General features: G+C 34.2%; 1 protein-coding gene across 1 annotated transcript in view; it reads right to left on the minus strand.

Moving 5' to 3' along the window:
• Positions 1–15,220, minus strand: part of rnd2 (Rho family GTPase 2) — a 46,406-nt gene that overhangs the window by 12,857 nt on the left and 18,329 nt on the right. The window contains exon 3 of the mRNA XM_056453310.1: positions 10,309–10,418. Coding sequence (XP_056309285.1) covers positions 10,309–10,418 — 110 coding nt within the window. The remainder of the gene's footprint in view (positions 1–10,308; positions 10,419–15,220) is intronic.

Genomic DNA, 15,220 nt, shown 5'->3' on the forward strand with positions numbered 1-15,220 from the left:
AGGAACACCGCTCCGGCTGCTTCCTGTAATTTATGTGCACATAATGGCTGCATAATGTAGTTGTGCGCGCATCTGAGAGAGAATTAGGAAAGCAATTTGAATGGCTATTGTCTGATTACTTACAAACACTCGCACTGATGCACATCCAAATCCAATCAGACAATATTTACACCCGTTTTTCCCACTCACTATACAGGACATGCAGTTAAAGGGATAGTTCTACAAAAAACAAGAAGTTAAGTGGTTCCAAAACTTTTAGAGTTTCTTTATTTGTGTTGATCACAAAAGAAGATATTTTGAAGAATGTTGGAAATGGGTGGAATTTACATCTATAATCCTATCACAATGTTGTGATCAGTCATGTCTGGTCCCTGAACTATAGACCTTTTTCTTCATTGCTGCATGAAGGGCACCAATGAAACCAGCGTCTTCTGGTCGGATGCTTAGAACTTCCCTTTACAGCGTTTCTCAACTGATCATTTGCAATCCGAAAGTGTGTGTCAGTGCCGTTTTGAGTGGCGTATGGAGTGTTTTTGTGATGCACAAATTTATTTTGAAAGATGTGTGCTAATGCTGTTATGCTTTTGTCAGATGTGGTTTAAGCGCGAGAGAAAAACATTCTCCTAATTCAACGTCTGCCATCAGATAAGATGCTTGAACATAGCATCATTGCTCCCGACCTGTTAGCTGTTATACTGTACTCAGTGGGCTTTTCAATGCGCAAACACATCACACACAATACATCACTGCATTATAGAGCAAACTATATCACTGGCATGAAACTTAACAGGTATGTAGGTCATGCGATTTCCAAAAATGACCAATAAAAAGTACGTTACTGATACTCTGCTTGCTGATTTGCATGTTGATTCTAATCGGGAGTGGTTTATGTTTGCTTTAGTTAGTTTATATTATGTATTTCCCACCGTATGTGTTTTTCTGTCATTTTAAAACGCCACTTTATTTTCGCTTTGTGCCACTCTTTCAATGTGTTGGTGGGACAGGATGTATGTGTTTCAAACATTTTGGTTAATTACACTAGTTTGGGTTGGTTATATATTTGAAAGACAGAGAACATGATCACTTTTGCGATGATGATGCTCCATTTAAATGGCAGAAGATGCCATCTGACGGTAAGAGTAAATGCCGCGCAACAGTTGTTTTTTATTCCCATTTGATCACAGTTTTAAATAACCAGTCCAGGAGGTGGCGCTGATCAACAGCAGTATTAGTTCAATGACATTAAAAGCAAGTAAAATAGATTAAACCTATCCTTTCAAAGCTGTCCAAATGTAACCGTTTATATGCATCAAGCATATCCTCCTTATACAAATGCACAAAGCGTAATGGGTAATTTTGCATTCTATGAAAAAGGTCTATACCAGGGATGTCGCTAGACCCCATTTACCGGGGCACATGCCCCAGTAAAAATCACCAGTGCTCCAATAAATGCTTTGAGATACAATTTACTTTGTAAAAGGAACTCAGTACAATTCACTCAGATCTTTAGGATCAAATAAACTAGAAATTCCAAGAATTCAGTCAAAGCAGGGTGAATCAGCTTACAGCTACTACGCCCCTCACTGCTGGAATCAGCTTCCAGAAATGATCAGATGTGCTCCAACATTAGGCACATTCAAATCAAGACTGAAAACACATCCGTTTAGCTGTGCCTTTACTGAATGAGCACTGTGCTTTTTCATTCTTTTTATCTTTTTATCTGTTTTTATGCTTATTTATTTTTATTTTTTTTTACCATTTTTATTATTTGTGTTTATTTTTTATTCCTGTTTGTGTAAAGCACTTTGAATTGCCACTGTGTATGAAATGTGCTATATAAATAAACTTGCCTTGCCTTGCCTTTTATGCAGCTGTATTTATTAAGAGTGGTAATCCCAGAATAAAGACGTTATTCTCTCTGTGCAAATGAACCAACGCTGATGAAAGCAATGTTGTTTAATTAAAAAGCAAACTGAGCATGTGCGCAGAAAACAACAACATACTTGCGCACCTTACTCCGCTCCCAGTGTAAGTCCCGGTTGTGAAAACGCACGCCGAAAAAATAGCTGCGGCGCTCATGCGTGGTGAAACCAGCATAACAGCTTTTATGCAGAGGTGTCGGCACGCGTGAGTGTTGCAAGTCGACAAAACAAAGTTTAAATAATATGATGGTGATCTTATTTAGACTAAGCATGGCTCCTGATAGATTTTTTTGTATGAAGCAAAAAGGATGATGAGTCAGGGAGGTAAGACTTTATAAACCTTATTTTCGGCCATGAGTCGGGTTTAAGACGACACATAACAGATAATTCTATAAAACATCTTTTTTTGTATTCTGTTGAATTGTCTATAGAATTTCATTCTAAGAAAATTAATAATCATGCAAAAGATTTCTTAAATTGTTTTAGAATCACTCCAGTTGTCTTTAGATTTTCCAGTTACATTTAGCATCAATTTATATTATTTATTTAGAATAATAGTTGTATAATAACAATAATAATGTTATTTATTTATAATTTTTTTTGGCTTTATATATATATATATATATATATATATATATATATATATATATATATATATATATATATATATATATATATATATATATATATATATATATATATATATACACACACACACACACACACACACACACACACACACACACACACACACACACACACACACAAATGAAGTCAGAAGTATTAGCCCCTTGAATTATAAGCCCTCTTTTATTTATAACACATTTCTAAACATAATAGTTTTAATAACTCATTTCTAATAACGGATTTATTTTATGTTTGCCATGATGTCAGTAAATATTTTACTATATATTTTTTAAGGCACTTCTATACAGCTTAAAGTGACATTTAAAGGCTATTATTTATTTATTTATTTTGGAGAGGGGGGCCTGTGCCCCAGTAGAACTTTATGTCTAGCAACGCCCCTGGTTTATACAGTCACATCGGTGTGATCAGCTGCTAAATTCAAATCTGCTTTTCCATAATGACTCGCACTGACCTGCTGAAACGATGGCCGAAAAATAGGTTTTTCAAACATATAATGTTTACTTTAGGTATCAGACATTTAAATACACATAAGTACTAGCAATTTATAACATTTATTTATTTGCAAAACACACGCTGATGCCAAATAGAGGTGGCCCAGCTAAACTACCACTTAGTTGCATGTGTTTCAGGAAAAGTTGATGAATTAACATGTTGTAAATCCAGCAGCCCTAATGTCTACTAATGTAACATAATGGTCCTCATCACCTCTCATTGATTGAGTAGCATCATTATCAAGCTGTTTAGATGATAATCTACATGTTTTACATGTTCAAAATTCATATTTGAAAATCAAATATCAGATATTTCACAAAATAATTTGGATTTTTGTCAATATTCATGCAATTCAAGTTTAGTTGCATAGCACTTTTCATAATAATTCCAATATTTGCGAATATTGGATATATACATATCCAATATTCCAAAAGTTATTATTAAAAGGGAAGAAAAAAATGATAAATGCTTGTGTGTCATGTAATAAAACTTACGAGTTGCCATGGAAACTTTATTGCGTTGTGTTCTAAAAAATGTTCACATAAAAACACACGCAGGGGCGTCAGTGGGAGTATTTAAAACTTGTGTGTGACAGAAAAAAAACACTGAAAGAGAATGGCTACCCATTTCCAACATTCTTCCAAGTATCTTCTTTTGTGTTTAACAGATAAAAGAAACTAAAACAGGTTTGGATGGTGAGTAAATGACGACAGAATTTTAAGCATTGGGTGAGCTATCACTTTAACAAACACAGCTTCAGATTTCTTTTACACCAGTGTTTTCAGGAACATTCCTGCTAATGCAAACCATCCATAGCCAGTTACACAGACAGTTCGCCTGTGTGTGAGCATGCATCGTGCATTTGTGTGTGCGAGGGTGCAAAGGTTCAGCTATCTCAGCTATGTCACCATTTCACAGCTTCTGAATGTGTGCAGCCATCCATCAAACAGTGCTGTGATCTTTAACCTTAAATGCCACCGTTAACTGACCAATCAGAGGTCATTGCCTGCCTCTCAACATTCCACAGCAGCCGTTAGCCCCGCCCCTTTTGTGGAAAGGGTAAATGATGAAATGCGGAGCCAATCCTGGATTCATTTTTGGATAATTATGTCAGGTTAAATCACTCTCTAATAATAATAATAATAATTATAATAATAAATCGATGTTAAAAATGTAGCAGTACTTAGAATTAACACTCACCAAGCATTAATTTTGATGTTGACGACTATATAAAAAAGTTACTTGTCAGTTGGTGTGACTTGTTTTGGTGTAAACTTGTTAGTTGGTGTTACTTGTTGTGGTGTAAACTTGTCAGTTGGTGTTACTTGTTTTGGTGTAAAGTGTTACTTGTTTTTTTTTTTTTTTTACTAATAACAAATATGAAGTCAGAAGCAAACATGTGTTTGAAAATGCGATAATTTTCTAAAGTAAGTAATAACAATAGTTGAAAATTATTTAACAACTAAACAGAAGCAAATTAGTAGTTTTTCTGTATTTCTGGGAAATAATTACACTTTTTTTGAGCCAAGAAAAAGCTATGATAAAAGTATTAGTACATATTTAAACTATATGTTGTTGCAATTATTGTTATTATTATTATTATTATTATTATTAATAATAAAAGTAATAATAATAGGCGATGCGGTGGCGCAGTAGGTAGTGCAGTCACCTCACAGCAAGAAGGTCTCTGGTTTGAGCCTCGGCTGGGTCCGTTGGCGTTTCTGTGTGGAGTTTGCATGTTCTCCCTGCGTTAGTGTGGGTTTCCTCCGAGTGCTCCGGTTTCCCCCACAGTCCAAAGACAAGTGGTACAGGTGAATTGGGTAGTCTAAATTGTCCATAGTGTATGAGTGTCTATGGATGTTTCACAGAGATGGGTTGCAGCTGGAAGGGCTTCCGCTGTGTAAAACATATGCTGGATAAGTTGGTGGTTCTGATTTGAGTTTGATTTTTATTTTGAGTATCTGCCGATACCGAAACCCTATCCGATATTTCTATAATATATAAAAAATAATAAAAAAGAGCGAAGAAACAGATCCTAGATGTTTCTTATTTAATACACATTATTTTAACATTCAACAACTCTGTTAAGAAACAGAGCACTTCTGTGAGTTAGCTTGAACAATTAATTAATAAATAACATCAATTCTTCACTTTTGGACTTTAGTGCAACAGTAAATATATTTAAAAAAAATTAATGTAAAAGCAAATAGCACCTCAACTTAAAATACCCAGCAGACAATCCCAAGTTTACATATCTCACAGTTTTCTATGGCAATGTTGGCATCATCGATTTTAAAATACCTCCAGACCGCAGTCATACTCACGCTTTCCGGTTCTAGTTGCTTCCGTGTTCTACTTTGTCGGAATTTAACCAGTAGTGTCTCTGTAACAAAGTGATGTCATGCCGCATGTGTTGCTGTTTCCATGTGAAGTCAATAAAGAGGTCAAACTCTGTCATATTTATACATATATATTCGAGTCCTGATCTGGAGGTAATGTCTATTTCTGAGTCTGAAACTGTTTGGTTGGGCCCAATTTCCGATCATATAATCGGATCTGGACATCGCTAATAATAATAATAATAATTATACAATAAATGAAATATATTAAATTCTTTACAGTTCAGTAACAATATAGTGACATTTAATTTTTTTAATTGTATGTTTTTATTAACTTATAATATAGTAAAATATAAATACACGTTATTATTCTTTTAAATAAATGTGTTTTCGTTTCCAAATCATTAGGCAGCCATTTATTTATTGATTAATTGAATAAAATAATGCACATACAATTGTTATGGCTATTAATTTCAGTTATTACTTTTTTTATTACATTTTTAATCTCAAGTCACTAGCCAAAGTCTTTTTAAAACCTTTGAATGTTTTGATAGTGGTCTCTGGTGCTCACAAAGAATCATTTATTTGATTTAAATTAAAATACAAAGAGAATTCACACACTGTAAAACCCAAGAAGTTAAGGTAACTCAAACCACTTGAGGATACTGATTGCAGCAAACCATTTAAAAAACTAATCCTAATAAGTACTGTGAACTTAATCCATTTAAGTTGAAGTAATGAGGTATTTATTACCTTCAACATGAGTTTAAAATTCTTTTCAAATGAGTAGAATTAACTTTCAGTCAATTTTGAGTTAACTACACTCATTTCATTTGATAAAGTTGACCGTTGGGTTTTACAGTGTATCAAATGTTATTAGAATTAGTTATTAAATGTTATTAGTCTCCTGGCTCTGCCACCACTCCCTCCTCCCTTCACCTTTGAACCCTGATACACATGTAAACACACACACACTCACACATCTGCATTGGTCACTTTGTGTAATATTGAACTGATAGCTACCTCATACTGCACTGTCAAACCAACAGTCAACTTTATCAAATAAAATGAGTGTAGTTATCTCAACTGAACGTTAATTAAATACCTCATTACTTCAACTTAAATGGAGTAAGTTCACGGTACTCATATAGATTAGTTTAACTCAAACGATTTGTAGCAATCGGTTTCTTCGAACGGTTCGAGTTGCCTTAACTTATTGGGTTTTACAGTACTCAATTGGTTTGAGTTCTCTTTGTTTATTGAGTTTTATTGCGCTTAAATAGCTTCTTTTTCTCAAATGGATTAAGTTCACAGCACGCATTAAGATTAGTTTTTGAACTTAAATTGTTTGTTGCAATCCGTTTCCTCTAATGGTTTGAGTTACCTTAACGTTTTGGGTTTTACAGTGTACCTCCCTGTATATTAATAAGGCCCTGCCACTTTATCACTACATCATATTTACAAGCTTTTTGCACTATAAACTGTTTGCATCTGCACAACTCTGGTTTGCACTCCTTGCCATGTGCCCTTATTTGTAATTGTATTGTATACAATTTTTATTTATTTATTTTTTGCTTATATTTTTTAGATTATAAGTGTAATTGTATTTATTGTAATTTTATTTTTAAAATTCGACTTTTATATTAATATTATCTGTTATGCACCTACTGTAGGGTCTGAGAGTAATGCAAGTTCAATTCTCTGTATGTCCTGTACATGTGGTTGAATTGACAATACAGCTGACTTTGATTTTGAATTTGGCTAAATTTAAAAAGATCTATACTGTATTTTAATTTACTGTAAATTACTCCTGCCATCTCAAATCTAAATATTCAGCATCGATACTCTTTCAGAATTCATTTTAATATGCTGAATTGGTCATTAACAAACATTCATTCATTTATCATTCATTAGTGTGCTGTATTTTTATTTATTTATTTATTTTTTGCAGAAACCAGTGACACATTTTGTAAAATGATTATAAATATCTTGATAACTGTCACCTTTGATCCATTTAACAGATCCATGTTGAATATAGCTGTGCGTTTCTTCTGTAAAATACTGAGATATAAATATGTGACATTCATTAATAACTCCCACTGTTCTTCCTACATCATCTCAATATCTTTTTCTCAGCAGGCATAAAAAAAAAGTGAAAAACACGTTCAAAGCCCTCAGCGCTATAAGCTCACACACCCTCATGGCCACATAATTGTTGGCATCCGTGTTTAGGTGAAGCTTGTGTTTTTGTTTAAATCCACAATGCCGTCATCCTCCCACTGCAAAACACCCACAAACAAAAACTTCTCTTAGTCAACAATTACATTATGTTTTCACTGTGAGACACGGGATTCACTGCCGCTTGGGATCAGTAAGGTTTTAGATTTTAAAAGAAGCCTATTTTGGTCACCAATGCTGCATTTATTAGTTCAAAAAAGTCAGCAACTGCACAATTGTGAAGTATTATTACAGTTCCAATGAATTGTTTTCTTATTGAATGAACAGTAGCTTCAAATTCTATTTCATTCATTCATTTTCTTTTAGGCTTAGTCCCTTTATTAATCTGGGGTCGCCACAGTGGAATGCACCTCCAACTTATCCAGCGTATGTTTTACGCAGCGGATGCCCTTCTAGCTGCAACCCATCACTGGGAAACACCCATACACACTCGTTAACACACATACTGTACACCACAGACAATTTAGCTTACCCAATTAATCTATATCTGTAGGGGAAACCGGAGCATCCGGAGGAAACCCATGCAAACACGGGGAGAACAGGCAAACTCCACACAGAAACACCAACTGACCCAGCCGGGGCTCGAACCAGTGACTTTCTTGCTGTGAGGGATTGTGCTACTCATTGCGCCACCGTGCTGCCCCAAATTGTATTTGTTCTTGTGATTTATTTTTTAGAATCATTACTTCAGTCTTGTTGCTCAAGGAACATTTGCAGTCCCTTAAGAGTCCAATGGATAAATGAGATAAAAAAGATATAATATTTTTGTGTATTTTCAATACTTAATAATAAGTCTAAGTAAAAAAAATAATGCTAAAAGCTTTGAGAAATGCAGTCACAAAATTTCAAGCCACAATTATACAGCGATTGGTATAAACGGATACACCCTCTCTTTAAGTCTCTCTTTTAAATCAATATCTTCTCATTTTCTACATGAAGCTATACAATATTATATTCATGCATATACATTAAATTAGTCAGTACTGAAGCCAAAACTGGGGCTAATCTAAAAAAATAACTTATGGTAACAGTCCAAAAATTGGTACACCAAAATTTAAGAGGGGAAAAATATTAAATAAATAAAAAAAAGAAAAAATCAAGTGTATAAAAAAAGAAGAAATTTGTTGACATTTTGTAGTTTGTAATTTTTGTTTTCCAATATTTTGCATAAATTGAAATAAATTTCTATAGATGTTTGGTGACTAAAATATTATTTTAATAAATATATCTGTTTAATAAATCTGTTTTGTTCAAATGCACGGTGGCTCAGTGGTTAGCACTGTCACCTCACAGCATGAAGGTCACTGATTCGAGCCCCAACTGAGCCGCTTGGCATTTCTGTGTGGAGTTTGCATGTTCTCCGCGTGTTAGCTTGGGTTTCCTCCAGGTGCTCCGTTTTTCCCCACAGTCTAAAGACATGCAGTATAGTGAATTAAATAAGCTAAATTTGCTGTAGTGTATGTGTGTGAATGCAATAGTGTATGGGTGTTTCCCAGTTCTGGGTTGCAGCTGCGTAAAACTTCCGCTGTGTAAAACATATGCTGGATAAGTTGGCGGTTCATTCTGCTGTGTCGACCCCTGATAGGGACTAAGCCGAAGGAAAATGAATGAATGAATTTTGTTCAAATGCACCAAAATATACTACCATTATATTATATTACCTTATATTATTTATTGAGAAATGCATAAAAATATTAATTTTCAAAAGTCTACCCATTTATGCTGAGCACTGTATATAAATAAATAATAAAAAAAGCTAAATCCTGGAGGGAATAATGATTTATCATTATTACTAGTGTTAAACGCTGTTGAGCTTCTTTACTTCTTTATTATTATATATATATATATATATATATATATATATATATATATATATATATATATATATATATATAATATATATGTGTATGTATGTGTGTGTATATATATATATATATATATATATATATATATATATATATATATAATATATATGTGTATGTATGTGTGTGTATATATATATATATATATATATATATATATATATATATATATATATATATATATATATATTATTTTTATTTTATAAAAATAAAAATAAAAATAATAATAATTTTATATATATATATATATTTGTATATGTATGTATATATATATGTATGTATGTATGTATGTATATATATATATATATATATATATATATATATATATGTATATATATATATATATATAAAATTATTATTATTATTTATTTTATTTTTTTTTAATAAACCATTAACCACTGAATCAAAAAGTTACGAATTGCTGTGAGATTGTGTTATAATCATTATAAATGACTGTGTATCAATAAACTTGTAAGAATGACTTCGGAAGTAACATGTGACAAGTATTATGAAGACATTATTGAATCACAAGAATAAATGACATTTTAAACTACACTCAATAACAAAAGTTATTTTCATTTGTAATACTATTTTACCCTTTTCACTGTATTTTCGATCAAATTAATACAGCCTTGGTGAGCATAATAGACTTCTTTTAAAACACTTTAAAAATCTTACTTGCACACATCATGTGCATGTGTGTTTGTTTAGAACTGCAAAAAATGCACTTCAGCAGGTACATACTGATATTTTTCTTTATCACTTTCAGGATATGAGAAGATAAGAGAGAAAAGAGGATCTTCTGACCTTCTTAGTGATGCTGTCCAGCGTCTCTGGTCTGCTGATATCAAAACAGATGAGCACAGCATCGCAGTCTGGATACGCCAGCGGCCGCACGTTATCATAATATGAGGAGCCTGCAGAACACAAGCACAGTGAAGCTCACTATCAAAGTGCTTCATTATGACAAAGCTAATGACGCTCACCAATGCTTGGACATGTACAAATTGTGCATTCTTAAAGCAGGACAGATGATTTAAAAGACTCCAGCGGTGAGTGCGCGAGTTTTCAGTTTCAGTCAATTCTGTCTCTTTGATTGTGATCAGTCATCATTTATATTAACGATCAATTAATGTATTAATCATTAATCTTAATCAAGCAAAATGTGTTCAGTGTCACTCTATCATCAGCATGCAAATAACACTCAAAACGAGAGCATCTTCAACCAAAGGAAAATGTTTTAACTAGTGCTGTCAAACAATTAATTGTGATTAATCACATCTAAGATTACATTACATTAGCTCCTCCTGTGAAATTAATTATTTATTTAATATTCCCCAAGGGCTGTTTAAAAGAGAAATAAAATTGACATTTTTAAACATAATAATTTTTGTAAATAATAAATAAATAAGTTTTAATATTTTGTTTGCCATGATGAGAGAACATAATTATTTCGAAAGATACACTGTAAATCTCAATGAGTTAAGGTAACTAACTCAAACCATTTGAGGAAACCGTTAGCAACAAACCATTTAAGTTCAAAAACAGATCCTAATGAGTACTGTGAACTTAATCCATTTGAGAAAAAGAAGCAATTTGAGCACAGTAAAACCCAATAAATGAAGAGAACTCAAACCAACTGAGTACTGTAAAACCCAATAAGTTAAGGCAACTCAAACTAGAGATCTACATGGGACTGAATTTTTAGTCCCGCTCCCGCCAGGTTTTATTCTGCACTCAACCGCTCCCGCCGTATATTCAACATTTCTTCATCCGCTGCCCGACCCGCCCTGTTTTCTACTCGACCCGACCGTTGCTGCTAAATTTAGATCTGGTTTAATCTCACATTAAAATTGGGTAGTACCAAAAGAGAGAGACAACAGATAATATTGTAGGTTGTGCAAGGATTGTAGGCTAAATGTCAGTTTTGTTTGCCCCCTTTGAGCTGAGACTTGAGTACCGTGTGACGTGCACTCTCTCATTCACACACACACACACACGCACACACACACAGACACACACACACACACACACACACACTCAGCACCACGGCGGATGTGCGCGCTTTTTCAGTCACACACACAGGGCTTAATTTCTGCAGATACACATCGGATGCGGATCTGGCACCTCTGAAATCTAATCCGGCACCTCATTTTACCGATCCCCCTCCTCAACCGCCCTCCTCCCCCATCCGCTATTCACTTTCACTTGCTTCCGCGTCTCCCCAACCCTCTCCACTTTCGTGTGCGACACCTCTACATCCTCGGGTAACATGCCGGATCCGTTACCCCGATCTGTTCCAGGACCTCACACTTCACAAATTAAGCACTGCACACACACACAAACACACTATAGACCGCCCGCTCCTATTCAAATTACTCTAGAGTTACCGACCGATATATCGTGCTTTATTCTGAAATTTATTTCCGTACCACAAGAAATCTGGTCGGAATGCAGACCTCTAACTCAAATGTTGAGGAAATCGATTGCTGCAAACCATTTGTGTTTAAAAAAACTAATCTATTTGAGTACTGTGAACTTTGTCCATTTAAGTGGAGTAATGAGGTTTTTAATTAACTCATTACCTTCAACGCTGAGTTTAATACTCTTTTCAAATGAGTAGAATTAACTTATAGTCAATTTTGAGTTAACTACGCATTTCAGTTGACCGTTGGGTTTTACAGTATTCAGCTTAAAGTGCAAATACATTTAATTTTATTATTATTAAAATAAGACATTCTCCAAAAGGAAAATTATGAAAAATAAATTAATACAATTGTTTAGATGTGTTTAAGAAAGTAATGGGAAAACATAACATATCTTGCTTAAAGTTGCCGACGATTAGCGATCGACGATTGGCTCGACGATTGGCTCCTGTACTAGAAGGCGGGGCTTCATTCGCCATTATTATTATTATTATTATTATTATTATTATTATTATTATTATTATTATTATTATTATTATTATTATTATAACCTTTATTTTACCAGGTAAGACACAGTGAGATTAAAAATCATTTTTACAAGAGCATACTGGCCAAGATTAGGCAGTATACATGTCACATGGGTCTAACAGACAACAAACAAAAAACAATTAACAGTTAACATGAATCACACTGACAAACTATTCAAAACATCTACAAACCTGTGTTTCAACTTTTAAATCTTTTATAGTCTAAAAAGCATTTAGTGAAATCAATTCTTTGAACTGCAACTGTGTTAGCAGATTATTCCCTGCAAAAGGTGCTGCGTACTTAAAAGCCTTTTTTCCCATCTCAGTCCGCACTTTAGGAACAGACAGTAAGTAAATATCCTGTGAACGAAGACCATAGTTAAGAACAGGCTTTTTACAAATGTAATTGTGTAGATATGATGGGAGTAAACCCAGTATAGATTTGTAAACAAGGATATGCCAATGCTTGAGCCTACAAATGGACAAAGCAGACCAACCTACCCTAGTATACAGCACACAACTGTAAGTAAGGGATTTAAAATTAGTTCTAAATTTTAGTGCACCATGGTAAACGGTATTAAATGCATGAGACTTTAAGACGAAGCATGCATATAGATAACATCACCATAGTCCAATATCGACATAAATGTTGCATCAACCAGCTTCTTTTAGCATCAAAAGAAAGGCAGTTCTTAATTCAAGTGCCATGTTGACCATTACACTTTTACCTATTCAAAACTATACGAGTGACATGTCTTGTGGAGTCTATAGTCTTTGGTGTCAGACACTGAGAATGAGACTTGCTTGAGTGTCAAAGCCGAGTCCATTAGTATTCACAACCCTTCCAAATATGGTCAAAACCAGCTTTATCATCATTTACAGGGTCACGACCCCTCCCGCCCATCTCAGCAGGGTGTTTTTAACACCTCTAGTTTGAAACAAGTTAGGAAAGTGTGTGACTCCAGCTTTGTTTAGGTGGGAGTGTCAAGTGGTGAAAGACGGAAGGGTTTGCTTGAAGAGGGGAGTTTCAGTACATGTACTCGCTGATTTTCACAGAGGCAACACAAATACAGACACAGGGGAGACAGTGACTATGTTTACATGGACATCAGTAATCAAATTATTTGCCTTAATCTGAATAAGACAATAATATGATTAAGGTGTTTACATGAGTTGCTTTTTGAATGTTCCTTTCATGATCCCGTTTTACATGTTATAGCACAAAATTTGATTAAAATCAATGCCATGCTATCCACATTTTCTCCGGAAGTTCATGTAATATTGCATGTTTCATTCTTAATTTGTCGACATTAACTGCAGTTTGGCACTTTCTCTTTCATTCAGGAACATTTCATGCATGCCCCCCATGACAAACGAGATATTGATATAAGGAACTACTGAAATAGTGTAGTTTTAAATGGAATTTGGTGATGCTGCACACCGAATGGGAGAAAAAAAAAACTCTGCATTTCTCAGTAGATGCAGAGACTTGGTAGGTGCAGACAATAACGTCAGACAGGTTTGTGTGTATAGACTATCCTGTCACAAAATGCAGCAAAAAATCATATGCGGTGAAAATCCTACACGACGGTAATGGTTTTATTGAGGTGTTTACATGTTTACATTCGGAGAGCAGCATTTAAAGCGGATCTTTCAGTCCATAATATTATAATGATATTAATGTACTGTTAATTTAGTAACTAAATTATTTTAACTAAGATATGTCTTTAAAAGCTGAAAGAGTACTGCTGACGATACTAACTAACCTTGCCATCTGAATAAACAAAGAACACTGATCACGCACTTACCAAATCTGTAGAGACAGACCAATCAACACAAACTGGAACCGTGTCTTTTTTAAAATGAGACGAGCAGCTAATCAGGATTTCACCATTTCCAGATGCGAGAAGCTCTCGGGTAGAAAATGTTCTTTAGAAACATATTTTTGTCGCATGTTAGCAGACCACTGTAATCCACAAATGTGGGCCCACACATGAGCGGTACTCTAATCCCGGGAAAATGGAAACAAAACCTTCATTGTGGCACATTTATAAATGCAACACTTACGACCAATGTCTCCGAATAATTCTTCTTCTTCCACTTGTTTTAATTACACCTGGCAACACAACGTGCCGTCTCTCTGAACACTGTAACAGGTAAACACAGTCTTCAAAGCTTTATCATGCATATTAATCAAGTTGCAACTCATTCACAATAGAGCGCGCTGATTGGTTCGAACCAAGTCTTTCTCATGAATTAATAATGAAAACTCAAAGACGTCACATTCTACCGGCCAGTACAGACATCCAGGCTACATGCTGGATTTACACAAGGATCTAATCGCCGTGACGCAGCTTCAAAATTTCTTCTCAAACCGGAAGAACGAATTTGCTCAAAACAATGCAAAAACAACCAATTTTTACTTTTTTAGTGAAATATATGTGTCCTAATAGTGTTTTTAGCAGGGTGGGACACATATGACTGTCAACATCTCAAAAAATGTGTAGTGGTGTTTCGTGACCCTTTAAAATATTGTATCAATGCATTCAAGGAAATCTTTAAAAAGTAACTACAATTTCAATGAAAACAACTTACTATGATGCCAAAATAATACCAAATTTCAAAATTATGTTTGTATCATAATTCTGTTATTTTAATTAGTAATATTTGTTGCTTTATTTATTGTATTATTTTTAATCCTTTATTGTTTTGGTAATTGTGTTGTGTGTGTGATTTGTTTCAGTTTTAGTGATTTTTAGGAGTCTT

Source organism: Danio aesculapii, chromosome 3, assembly GCF_903798145.1.
Source record: "Danio aesculapii chromosome 3, fDanAes4.1, whole genome shotgun sequence".
NCBI classification, from domain to species: Eukaryota; Metazoa; Chordata; class Actinopteri; order Cypriniformes; family Danionidae; genus Danio; species Danio aesculapii.